Source organism: Microcaecilia unicolor, chromosome 9 (assembly GCF_901765095.1).
Source record: "Microcaecilia unicolor chromosome 9, aMicUni1.1, whole genome shotgun sequence".
NCBI classification, from domain to species: Eukaryota; Metazoa; Chordata; class Amphibia; order Gymnophiona; family Siphonopidae; genus Microcaecilia; species Microcaecilia unicolor.
This window is the reverse complement of record NC_044039.1, coordinates 224,479,653-224,491,894: the sequence shown is the minus strand read 5'-3', so window position 1 is coordinate 224,491,894 and position 12,242 is coordinate 224,479,653. Positions and strand designations below refer to the sequence as shown.

Below are 12,242 nucleotides of genomic sequence, written 5' to 3'. Positions count from 1 at the left end.
CTGCTCATCTCAGGTCTCTTTGCTTGCTTTGCCACCTCCTTCACATCTCCACATGGATGTGTCTCATCATACCACCTTCTTAAACCTTGTTCTGTCTCTTCATATCTGCCAGGAGACTTCCTTTACCAAACATTAAGAAGATCTTGCTGTGCCTGTGATGAAGGTCCAGGTGCAATGGGGTGACGCCCTCTGCTCTTTCCCTTATTCTTCCCCTTCTGTTCCTTTTTTCTCCTGGGGTTTTTTTGTTGATTTTTTTTGTAAATTTCCTTGAAGACTAGTATAATGAGCTTCTATAAGTAAATGATGAAATAGAAACAAAATCTGAATCAGAAAGCCGAAGAAACTAGACTCTGCCTAGTAAAACTCTTTGCAAGCATGGCAGAATGGCTGATCTTCTCATGGCAAAGGAAGCTGGCAGTGTGAGGGTACAGTAAGGATACACTCCCAGGTTCCACCGCTCTCCTCTCTGTTGCTTTGCCTTCCTGGTACAATGTCCCTCAGCCTCTATTAGAGCCACTGATCTTTCTCCCCCACCCTCTGTCAGAAGCTGTGATTCTTCTCCCCCACCTCTGTCAGAAGCTGTGATCTTTCTCCCCCACCCTCTGTCAGAAGCTCTGGTCCTTCTCCCCCACACTCTGGCAGAAGCTGTGATCTTTCTCCCCCACCCTCTGTCAGAAGCTGTGATTCTTCTCCCCCACCCTCTGTCAGAAGCTCTGATCTTTCTCCCCCACCCTCTGTCAGAAGCTCTGATCCTTCTCCCCCACCCTCTGTCCGAAGCTGTGATTCTTCTCCCCCCATATGGAAGCTGTGATCCTTCTTCTTCCCCCCTCCCTGTGGAAGTTATGAGTCTTGTCATTTCTCACAGTAGAAGCTGTGATTCCCCCCCCCCCCCCTCACTCCCATCACCATCCCAGTGGAAGCAGTGATCCTCTCTCTAGCTGACGGTTTCCTGACGCAGGTGCTTGTGGTTAACCACACACAGTACGTCTTAGCCTGGGCTGACAGGGGAAGTAGGTTGTGATACGAGAGAAGGCTTGGGGGTGGGGAATGTACCCCGGTTATTTCTCATAAGCAGAGAAAACTAAACACCCCACCAGTTCCAGCTGCTACTTACGGTAAAGCAGACGCTTTGGAAATTCTCCCAGCGACGTCCCTCAGATCATAGCCCAGTTAGAGCAAACCCCCTACCCCTCACCACAGCTGCTGTATCTCGTTTTTCCTGTGGGCAGGACACAGGAGCTCATTCCTGTCTTGCACCTCTGCCCACCTGTTACCTGAAGACTGAAATTCAAATTACTTTTTGACTTCATAAGGTTCTAGCAACAGGCAAGTCATCTGCTCCTCTTACTCAGTCTTTTTTTGTTCCCTGCTCGCCTTGGTCTTTCTGCTTTCTCAGTAGAATAGACCGTTGTTGACTCCCTCTCCTGCCCACAGTATGCTGCATTTTTCATTCTGGAATAACATCCCCAAGCTCATATTAATTTCTAGGTTTAAATCACCTACTTTTTTTTATCATAGACCTGACAAAGGGTGTAGTCTGGTGCGTCAACTGTCTGTTGAATTCAGTCTCTTTTTGCTTCTCACTTTCTATTGAGTTATGTTGTAAAGCTTTCTAACTTTCTTTTTCCTTCCCAGCTGTTGAATTTTAAATTGCAATGTGCTGTAAACTGTTCTGATACTTGTTGAAGAGCGAAATGGAAAGTTTTGAATTTAGCTTTGTAAAGCGTGTCTTACATACATAACTGAGCTCTTATAAAAGCAGGAGCTGGTAGAGACATATAAATATTAGGGGAAGACATGTAGGCATAGCTGTTCCCGAAGGACGTAGTTTGGGTACCACTGGAGAGGAATTAGAAACATAAAAACATGATGGCAGATAAAGGCCATATGGCCCATCCAGTCTGCCCATCCTCATCCTTTTCCTAAGGGATCCCACATGCTTGTCCCACACTTTCTTAAACTCTGACACAGTCCTCGTCTCCACAACCTCCCATTCAACGCTTCCACCACCCTTTCTCAGATTGGAAATAAGCAAATGAGGTAGCAGATAGTATATATGAGAGAAACATCAAAGCATTACTTTGACTGTCTGACAGAGTGGGAGGGTGGGAGTATGCATGTATTAAGTTATGTCCAATAAAAAAAGGTATCATCTTATTTTCTTTTCCATGTTTTATTTTGTTTGATTTCTATTGATAACCTTTAAGAGTGGACTAACACAGCTACCACACCTCTCTACCACCCTTTCTTAGATTCCTCCTAAGCCTATTTCCTCTTGACTTCATCATATGCCCTTCATTTCCTTCATTTGACAAAAGGCTCTCCTGTACATTAATGCCCCTGAGATATTTAAATGTTTCTATCATATCTCCTCTTTCCCTCTTCTCTTCCAGCGTAGACATGTTGATGTTCATAAGCCTGTCCTTATATGTTTTATGTCCAAGACTGCTTACCAGTTTTGTAGCCGCCCTCTAGACCGACTGTTTATATCTTTTCATAGGTGCGGTCTCCAGAATTGCACACAGTACTCTAAATAGGGTCTCATCAGAGACTTCTACAAGGGCACTATCACCTGTTTCTTCCTGCTGGTCATCCCTCTCCTTATGCACCCAAGCATTTTTATTTATTTATTTATTAGTAGCATTTGTATCCCACATTTTCCCACCAATTTGCAAACTCAATGTGGCTTACATTTGCTGTAATGGCGGTTGCCATTTCTGGGTAACAGAATTACAAATGGTATTGCGTTAAGGTGCATACATACATGATAATATACATGGAACACAACATATATGGAACAGATCATGATATATATATATATACCATATGCATACATACATGGTAAAGAAGAGTAAATTATGGTATTGCGTGAGGTTCCTGAGTAGTAGATTGGATTGTAACATACATTAGGTCATCGACTATAGAGAGACCCTATTCAACATAAGGTTTAAAGTGGTATTGCTTGATCATTCATATCAAAGAGGTTAATCAGTCATGTGACAAGAGTTCGGTTTTGTATAGATCGTGTATAGTGTTGTTATTCAGTATTTAAGATGGATGTTTATGGTATGCCTTCTTGAAAAGATCTGTTTTCAGTAGCCTTCGGAAGATGGTTAGGTCTTGCGTTGTTTTTATGGCCTTCGGTAGTGCGTTCCATAGCTGCGTACTGATATATGAGAAACTGGTTGCGTATGTGGATTTATATTTTAGCCCTTTACAGTTACGATAATGGAGATTGACGAATGTGCGTGATGATCTTTTTGCATTTCTAATAGGCAAGTCTATAAGGTCTGACATATAGGTCGGAGCTTCCCCGTGGACGATTTTGTGGACCAGGGTGCAAACTTTGAACGCAATTCGTTCTTTTAGCGGGAGCCAGTGTAGTTTTTCTCTTAGGGGTTTGGCGCTTTCGTATTTCGCTTTCCCAAATATGAGTCTGGCTGCTGTGTTTTGAGCGGTTTGAAGCTTCTTAATGATTTGTTCTTTGCATCCGACGTAAATGGCATTGCAATAGTCTAGATGACTTAGTACCATTGATTGAACTAGGCTGTGGAATACTTCCCTTGGGAAAAAAGGTTTGATTATTTTACGTTTCCACATTGAGTAGAACATTTTCTTTGCTGTATTTTTTGCATGGTCTACGAATGTGAGATTTCGGTCAATTGTGACTCCCAGAATTTTCAGGCTGTCTGAGACCGGAAGGGTGTAATCTGGGGTGTTTATGGTATTGGGTTTGTTTGTGTTGTATTGTGAGGACAAGATGAGACATTGTGTTTTTTCTGCATTTAGCTTTAGTTGGAATGCGTCCGCCCATGAGTTCATTATTTGGAGGCTGTGTGTGATTTCATTTGTGATTTCGGTTATGTCTTGTTTGAACGGGATGTGTATCGTGACATCGTCTGCATAGATCTACGGGTTGAGTCCTTAGTTGGATAGCGATTTGGCTAAAGGTGTCATCATTAAGTTAAAAAGGGTTGGTGATAGCGGTGATCCTTGTGGTACTCCGCATTCAGGTTTCCATGGTGTAGACGTTTTTGACTTTGAAATCACTTGATAGGTTCTTGCTGTTAAGAAGCCTTTAAACCATCTTAGTACGTTTCCTCCGATCCCGAAGTAGTCTAGGATGTTCGAGAGTATTTGGTGGTTGACCATGTCGAATGCGCTGGACATATCGAATTGTAGGAGTAGCACATCGTTTCCAGTTGCAATTAGTTGTTTAAATTTGGTTATAAGCATCCTTCTGGTTTTGACTGTCGCTTTTTCTACCTGTTTGGTCACCTTAAGATCATCAGACACAATCACCCCCAAGCCCTGCTCTTCTTTCGTACACAGAAGCACTTCAGCCCCTATACTGTTCCCTTGGATTCTTGTGACCCAAGTGAATGACTCTGCATTTCTTAGCATTAAATCTTAGTTGTCAAATATTGGTCATTCCTCAAGGTTCCTTATGTTATCCACAACTTACAGGGTGTCCACCCTGTTGCAGAGTTCGGTATCATCCACAAAGAGACAAACCTTACCAGACAGCCCTTCCACAAAATGTTAAAAAGAGCCAGCCCTAGGACCCATCCCTGCGGTACTCCACTGATAACATCCCTATCCTCAGAGCAAGCTCCATTTACCACTACCCTCTGTCTCCTTCCGTTCAACCAATTGTGCTGTATTACTGTAAAATACACATAAGGGTAATTCATCTATAGATCACCTTAAGTTAGGACGGTGCCTGCTAAGCCCAAATTTTAGAACAGAAGTTGTGCCATTACAGAATATTACATAATCCGTATTTCTGCGCCTAACTCTAGGCAGTTTGACTCTTAAAATTCTTGGAAGGAGGAGTTGCCTAATGGTTAGTGCAACAGGCTTTGATCCTGGCGACCTGGGTTCAATTCCTACTGCAGCTCCTTGTGACCTTGGGCAAGTCACTTAACCCTCATTGCCTCAGGTACAAAGAAAAAACTTAGATTGTGAGCCTTCTAGGGACAGAGAGAGTACCTGCATATACTGTGTACAGCACTGCCCTCTAGGGACAGAGAGAGTACCTGCATACACTGTGTACAGCACTGCCCTCTAGGGACAGAGAAAGCACCTGCATATAATGTGTACAGCGCTGCGTACATCTAGTAGCGCTATAGAAATGATTAGCAGTAGGTGGACATTAAAAAAACAAAGGTTTTATATTTAATGCTGGTGTGCTTTGGGGGAGGGTAGATTGGGAAGGGCAGGAGAGATGCCAGATTAAGGAGGGATAGGTAGGGGGTAGGACAGGGCTGACGCTAGGCTACAGGGAGGGGTGGGAGGTAAGGTAGGGCTTAATACCTAGCAATTGGAATGGATGGTGGGGACAGGAAGGGCTGATGCCGGGCTATGGGGATGCTTGGGGGGGTAGGGAAGGAAAGGGTAGGGCTGATGCCAGGCTACGGAGATATGCCATTGCTGTAATTATATTGCAAGATCCTGCCATGTGTGTTGAGATATTTACTACTACTACTTAACATTTCTAGAGCGCTACTAGGGTTACACAGCGCTGTACAATTTAACAAAGAGAGACAGTCCCTGCTCAAAGAGCTTACAATCTAATAGACAAGTGAACGGTTGGTCCGATAGGGGCAGTCAAATTGGGGCAGTCTGGATTCACTGAACGGTAAGGGTTAGGTGCCGAACGCAGCATTGAAGAGGTGGGCTTTAAGCAAAGACTTGAAGACGGGCAGGGAGGGGGCTTGGCGTAAGGGCTCAGGAAGGTTGTTCCAAGCATAGGGTGAGGCGAGTGGAGTTGTGTCTGGTCAAGTGTAAGATATGGGATAATGTAATTATATTTAAAAATACATATGTGTTTTATGTTGATGCAGGGCAGCTGTTGGGCAGACTACTTAGAAATCCATCATCAAGTACATTCAAGGCATTATTTTGTAGTATCTCAAGAAACAGTACTCATACCTATTAGTGCCCACCCATATTAGCTCTGGGCCCACTCAAAATATCAGCTCTGGCTACGCCACTGAGATACCCTGTATACTGTGATCTGATTTGGATTCATAACATTTTAGTGTATGTATGTATTAAAGAGGGTAGCACTCAGTTACGCCCTGCCTTAACCTGCCTCACTGTGATTTTATTCAGAATCAGGAAATTGTATTGTACATGTGTATTAAAACTGACCAAGGAAAAAGTTGATAACATGCTTCCAGTAAGGTCTCTGAGGTCTTTCCCCCCCCAGTAATGAACGCTTTGTGGAGTTTATGGCTTGATTTCAACTCATTAATGCTGGACTTTTTTTCATATGAATAATTGAACCCAGTTCCCCTGTTTCTCAGGCCAATGCATTAACCCTTAGATATAAGTTACAGTATGTGTAGGAAGCTAGTCTAGGTACGGAGTGAGTGGATACTCAATCACCAGATGTATTAAAGGCTTGGGAGAAGAGCCAGGCTTTCACCTGCTTCCTGAAGTAGAGGTAGTCTTGAGTTACATACCTCAAGACATAAGAGTTGCCACATTGGGACATTTTTCTCTGCAGTTGTATTTGTTCGCAGTGATCGCTAGTGACCTTTTTTGTCTCTGAGTTTGACTTTGTGTTATTTTCAGTGCTCCAGTAGTATCATATGCTCAACAGAACATCAGCATATTGACCCCTGATGAAGGCTTTATAGCCGAAACACGGACCGGGTAGGGTCCTAATAAAGTCTACCTGGAGTTTTCATTCTGTGAGTTTTGACTGGTTTCTTGGATTGGATTTTCTTCCACTCTGCATTCGCATGACTACTTAGAGCAACTCAATAGCTGGGGTAAATGCCTAAATGGTTCTTTTCGTCATTGAAGTTATACATAGGAATGACTTGCACACCATGGAGATTGTTCCTGGCAGCGTATTTGGACGATAGCCATATCTGATATAACAGATAATTGAATTTACACAATCAGCTATTCCCAAATAGGTGGGAAAATGTGGGATACAAATGCAATAAATAAATAAATAACTAAATAAGATTCCTGATGAAGGCGTATTTCAGCGCTGAAACACAGCTGTGTTGTGTCAGAGTCAAGTGTGTCAGTGTTTTTCTTGGAATAAAGGTTTGATCTTCAACATACGTCTTCTCCGGTTTCTTGGAAGAGCCACTTTTCCTACTCTCTGCTTTGTGGCTCTACTGAAGCCCTTATCCAGGAAGGAGCTGCTCTATATTGTCCCCCAGAGTTTGTCCTGATGGTTTTTTTGTAGGAAGTCTTTGATTTTCTCTGTTAGTTTTGATAACGTGCATCTCTCATTCTTTAGTTCAATAGGAAATGCATTTCTGTTTTTATTTTTCCAGTATTGCATTTCATACAAAGTCTGGCTTCTTAGTGTTTCTAGTTCAGGTTTTACATAGTAAGTGATTTCCGATAAAGACCTGAATGGTCCATCCAGTCTCCCAACAGTCACATTCATTATCAATTCAAGATTTAAATCAACAGTGAACATGGTATTATATACTTGATCGTGGTCTTTCTTTGGTGTTTCTGGGTCATAGACTATAGAAATCCGCCCGGCTCTGTCCTTATGTTCCATCTACTGCAGTTGCCGTCAAAGCCTCAATTTTTTTTTGTCTGCTTCTTTCTATTTCTGTTCTGTGGTGACTTTTTCTATATTTGGTGAGAGTCTATCTGTGTTTTCCATTTGTGATCAGGGCCAAGTATTCTGCTCGTGTGTAGTTCCGATATACGGATTTGTACAAGTTCGTCTTATTGTGTTTTACCCATGAGTTTCATGGCCCAGCATAATATTTTGAGAGCTGCTTTTTCACAGGTAGGGCTGTTGCTGTTTGTGTTCTGGGAGTCTGTGGTGTTATAGTATGTGTGGTAGTTTGATACGTAGGGCTTGAATTGTGGCTTTGTGTTGTGTCCTGGTCGTTGAAGACGTTTGTGTTGCTGTTACTGAAGAGGCAGGCAGAATCTGAATATTCTCTTTTGTAAGGGGAAGCATTCTGAATTACACCCATTGTTGGGGAGGGGGTGGATCATTTCTGTGGACACAGTGTCTGCAGGACTCTTTCTTGTTCTCTCTGTCTCTTTCTGCTGCTTTCTCTTGACTAGGCCTGTGTGTTTGAAAGTGCTGGGTCAGAGCTGGTTGCCTTATCTAATCGCTTTTACAAATTTCTTCTTGTAGGAGAGTGAGAATCTGGAGCGAGAGAATGCCTCTTTGCGTAAGGAGATCAAGCAGCTCACAGAGGAGCTGAAATATTTTTCATCTTTGTTGAGCAGCCATGAGCCTCTCTGCTCGGGACCGGCACTGACTCAGCCAGCAGAAGCGGTGTATACCACATTCCCCATCCCACCTCACATCTGCTCCTCCCGTTTCCAGCATTGACATTCAACCCTTCTTGGGAAGTAGGTCACCTTAAAGAGGCAGGAAGATCAAGAGATAGCCTCCTCCTAATTGTGGTGGACATGTTATCTTGTCTGAGGATTGAAGACTTGCAAAGCTGGAGCGCTGCCCTGCTGGTACAGACATGTTTCCTATCCAAGACTAAGGATTATCATAGCCTGATCACATCCTGTTCACAGAGACATTCTGTACTGTTCCAGGCCTTCAGCCACCTCCTGCAATAGAGAGACACCGTGTTGTCTAAGGCATGAAGCATGCCCCAGTGGTAGAGAGACATTGACCTGCCCCAGGACGGAGATCTTCACAACCTAATCCACACTGCAGTGGCAGAAACACATCCCAATGGTAGAGGCATGTGTCCTGCCCAGGAATGAGAACATTAATGCCCTGTATCAGGCAAGAAGATGGCCACATCCTCAGCAATGCTGTGATGGTCGACACTCGCTTCCCTATCTTATACTTGAAAAATACCACATTCTGAACCACATCCCACTGGTACAAACATTCTGGCCTTATGAGGTCTATGACACATTCTGAGCTATGTACGGTGGTAGAAACATGTTGTCCTGTGTAAGTTCTACTACACTCGGAGCTACACACCACCATGATGAAATATGAATGGCAGGATATCAAATCTGTACAATTAAATAAATAAATAAAGTTGAGACATGCTGTCTTTTGCAAGTTCTGCTACAGCTACACAGGGTGGCAGAGACGGGCCTGCTGTACTAGAGGACCTGCCACCCAAGTGGAAGAGATGCAGGGAAGGGAAGGGAAAACCCTAAAGCATAATTAAATGCACATGTGCATCCATCAACTTTAAGGTGGTTAGTGCATAGGAGCCAGCTCTGTGGGTGCTTGAGTACCCCCAATATTAAGAAAATTCATTGTATGTGTCCAGGAAGGGGTTATGTCCATTAGGCTTAGCACCCTATGGGTTAGAGCAGGGGTTCTCAACCCAGTCAGGTTTTCAGGATATCAACATTGCATATTCATGAGAGAAATCTGCATGCACTCTTGTACAAATGCATCTTATGCATATTCATTGTGGGAACCCTGAAAACCTGACTGGCTAACTGCAGCCTGAGGACTGGGCTCAGAACCGTTGGGTTAGAGCAAAAGGCTTAAAGCCAGGGTTCAAATCTCACTGACACCCCTTGTGACCTTGGGCAATCGCTTCACTCTCCACTGCCTCAAGTACACAGCAGACTGCAAGACCCTCTCGCACAGGGAAATAGCTAATGGGCCTAAATGGAAGTCAGTTTGATCTCGGGTATGAAAAGTGAGTAACTTATTCCAAATCCATGTGGTGTCTGGTGCAGAAAGACAACCAGGAGTGAGCTGTAAGAGGCATCGCCCCACACCACTCAAAAGATGCTCAATCCCAGGACTGAAACTAAATGACACCAAGATCAAGAGTTTGCCTCATACAGATGATCTGCTCATTCCGTCCCCCAAGCCTGCAAATTACACATCCTACAGATGAAACTAGAGACCGAAACTAGAGACCATCTCCAACACAGATTCAGATTATTCATAAATAACTGTAAGTCGACAGTCTTAAAAGCATTTCTTTAGGGCCTCTGACAGATAAAGGGGGTCTTTATGCCGATATTCACCAGTGCTACATATTTAAGTAGCGACATTGACTATCACCCTCTACTGCATGTGTTAGACCTGCATAACATAGGGGTATAAGCAATGCTTTATTCTAGCAAAAAGAATGTACTGGTTCTCACATGAAAGGCTATTTTTAAGGACTGGGGAACCCAATGAGGAATCTACCCCCACAATAGCCACACCCCCTGCTACTAGAGTCCATGGAGAGCCTGCCCAAGGGTCTTTGACACCCTAGGTGTACACCTTCTTCATCAAGGTGCAGCTGAAGGCCCTTCCCCCATGTCCAGCATCTCTTCTTCCTTTCCCTATCCTTCTATAGTCTGGCATCTCTCTCCTTCCCTGCCTTCCCCCCCACCTCAGTGATGTTCAGCATCTTTCTCTTTCTTACTTGCACCCCCTTCTGTGCTGTTAGTATCTCTTTCTTTCTCTATGTGCCCAAGGTGTCCAGCATCTCTCCTTTCACTGACCTCTCCCCAAGGTGTCCAGCATCTCTCCTTCCCCCACCCCCCAGGTGTTCAACATATCTTTATTTCCCTAAGTAACATATTTACAAATGATCTAGATATAGGAATAACTAATGAGGTAATTAATTTTGCTGACAACACAAAGTTATTCAAGAGGATTGTGAAAAATTACAAGACAACCTTACAAGACTGGGAGACTGGTCATCCAAATGGCAGATGATGTTTCATGTGAACAAGTGCAAAGTGATACATGTGGGAAAGAGGAACCTGAATTATAGCAACAAGGTTCCTTGTTAGGAGCCACTGACCAAGAAAGGGATCTAGGTGTCGTCGTTGATGATACGTTGAAATCTTCTGCTAGTGTGCTGCGGCGGCAAAGAAAGCAAATAGAATGTTGGGTGTTATTAGGAAAGGAATAGAAAACAAAAGTGAGGACATTATAATGCCTTTGTATCGCTCCATTGAGCAACTGCATCTTGAATATTGTATTCAGTTCTGGTCATCGCATCTCAAAAAAGATATAGTGGAATTAGAAAAGGTGCAGAGAAGGGCGATGAAAATGATAAAGGGGATGGGACGACTTCCCTATGAGGAAAGGCTGAAGTGGCTAGGGCTCTTCAGCTTGGAGAAGAGATGGCTGAGGGGAGATATGATAGAGGTCGATAAAATAATGAGTGGAGTGGAACATGTAGACGTGAATTGCCTGTTTACTCTTTCCAAAAATACTAGGACTAGGGGGCATGCGATGAAGTTACACAGTAGTAATTTTAATGCTAAGTGGCAGTTTTATACCAGCAATTCCAGGCGGAGCTGCCTTAATAGAAAACTAGCAAAGTCCGCATTTTCATGTCAAATTTTAGGCAGCAGCTCAAAGGCTAGTGTACATGTTCATGCCTAAGTACTGGCAGTTAGGAGTGTAAAAGACAGTATCCTATAACATCACACCCAAATGCTTCCCAGGCCCTTGCCCTGCCCTGCCCTGCCCTGCCCAGGACCCTCCCAGCTCCAGGCACATTCACATTCATATTCCCAAAATCCCTAAAACAAAGCATGTTCTTCCCACCTTTATTTTCTGGACACTTGAGCTCTGAAGTCCACTGTCCCACATTTTAGAGAGGCTGAGCTAATATGTGTTGGCTGAAGACACTTCTGCTGTATGAGCACAGAGCCTGGACTTCCATTAATACTCAGGGACTATGAGTTAGTTTTAGCAGAGAAAAGGAAAACGTTTGATGCTCAGCTAATAAAAAGCCCTGGTTATAACGTGCAGAGAGCAGCTGAATTTCAGGACCAGAAGCTGATTATACATAGAGGGCTTGATATTTAGCTGGCAGCATTAAACCCATGTCCAGACTTCAGCACTGAATTTCTGGGTTTGTGGAGCAGGGTTAAGTGTAATATTAAGGTCTTAACCGGGTATGGGTTACCACATAAAGGGACCCTTTTACAACGCCATGGTACACCAATCAGGCTCTATCGCTGGCTCACCACGGGAGGCAGCAGTTTTGACACTCCCACCACGTGCGATTTCCAGTGTGACTGGAAATATTTGTTATTTTTACCACTGGGTTAGCGCAGGAGCCCTGAGGCGGTAAAGGCCTCCCTCAGGAAATGGCCACGTGGCAAATTTGTACTTATGGTAGAACAAACAGCGAAGAGGAGAAAATTAAAGACGCTCCAGGGAAAAATGAAAAATTAAAAATGTATTGATTGATGAATATTTGTTTCTTCTGTTTCTTATCACACAATCATTTCCTTAAAAAAAAAACCCTGCTGCAGTAAAAGGGACTCAGTGAACAGTA

General features: G+C 43.6%; 1 protein-coding gene across 1 annotated transcript in view; it reads left to right on the top strand.

Moving 5' to 3' along the window:
- BATF (basic leucine zipper ATF-like transcription factor) overlaps window positions 1–9,004 on the top strand; it is a 38,438-nt gene extending 29,434 nt beyond the window's left edge. The window contains exon 4 of the mRNA XM_030215406.1: window positions 8,138–9,004. Coding sequence (XP_030071266.1) covers window positions 8,138–8,338 — 201 coding nt within the window. The 3' untranslated portion in view covers window positions 8,339–9,004. The remainder of the gene's footprint in view (window positions 1–8,137) is intronic.
- The last annotated feature ends 3,238 nt before the right edge of the window (window positions 9,005–12,242 follow it).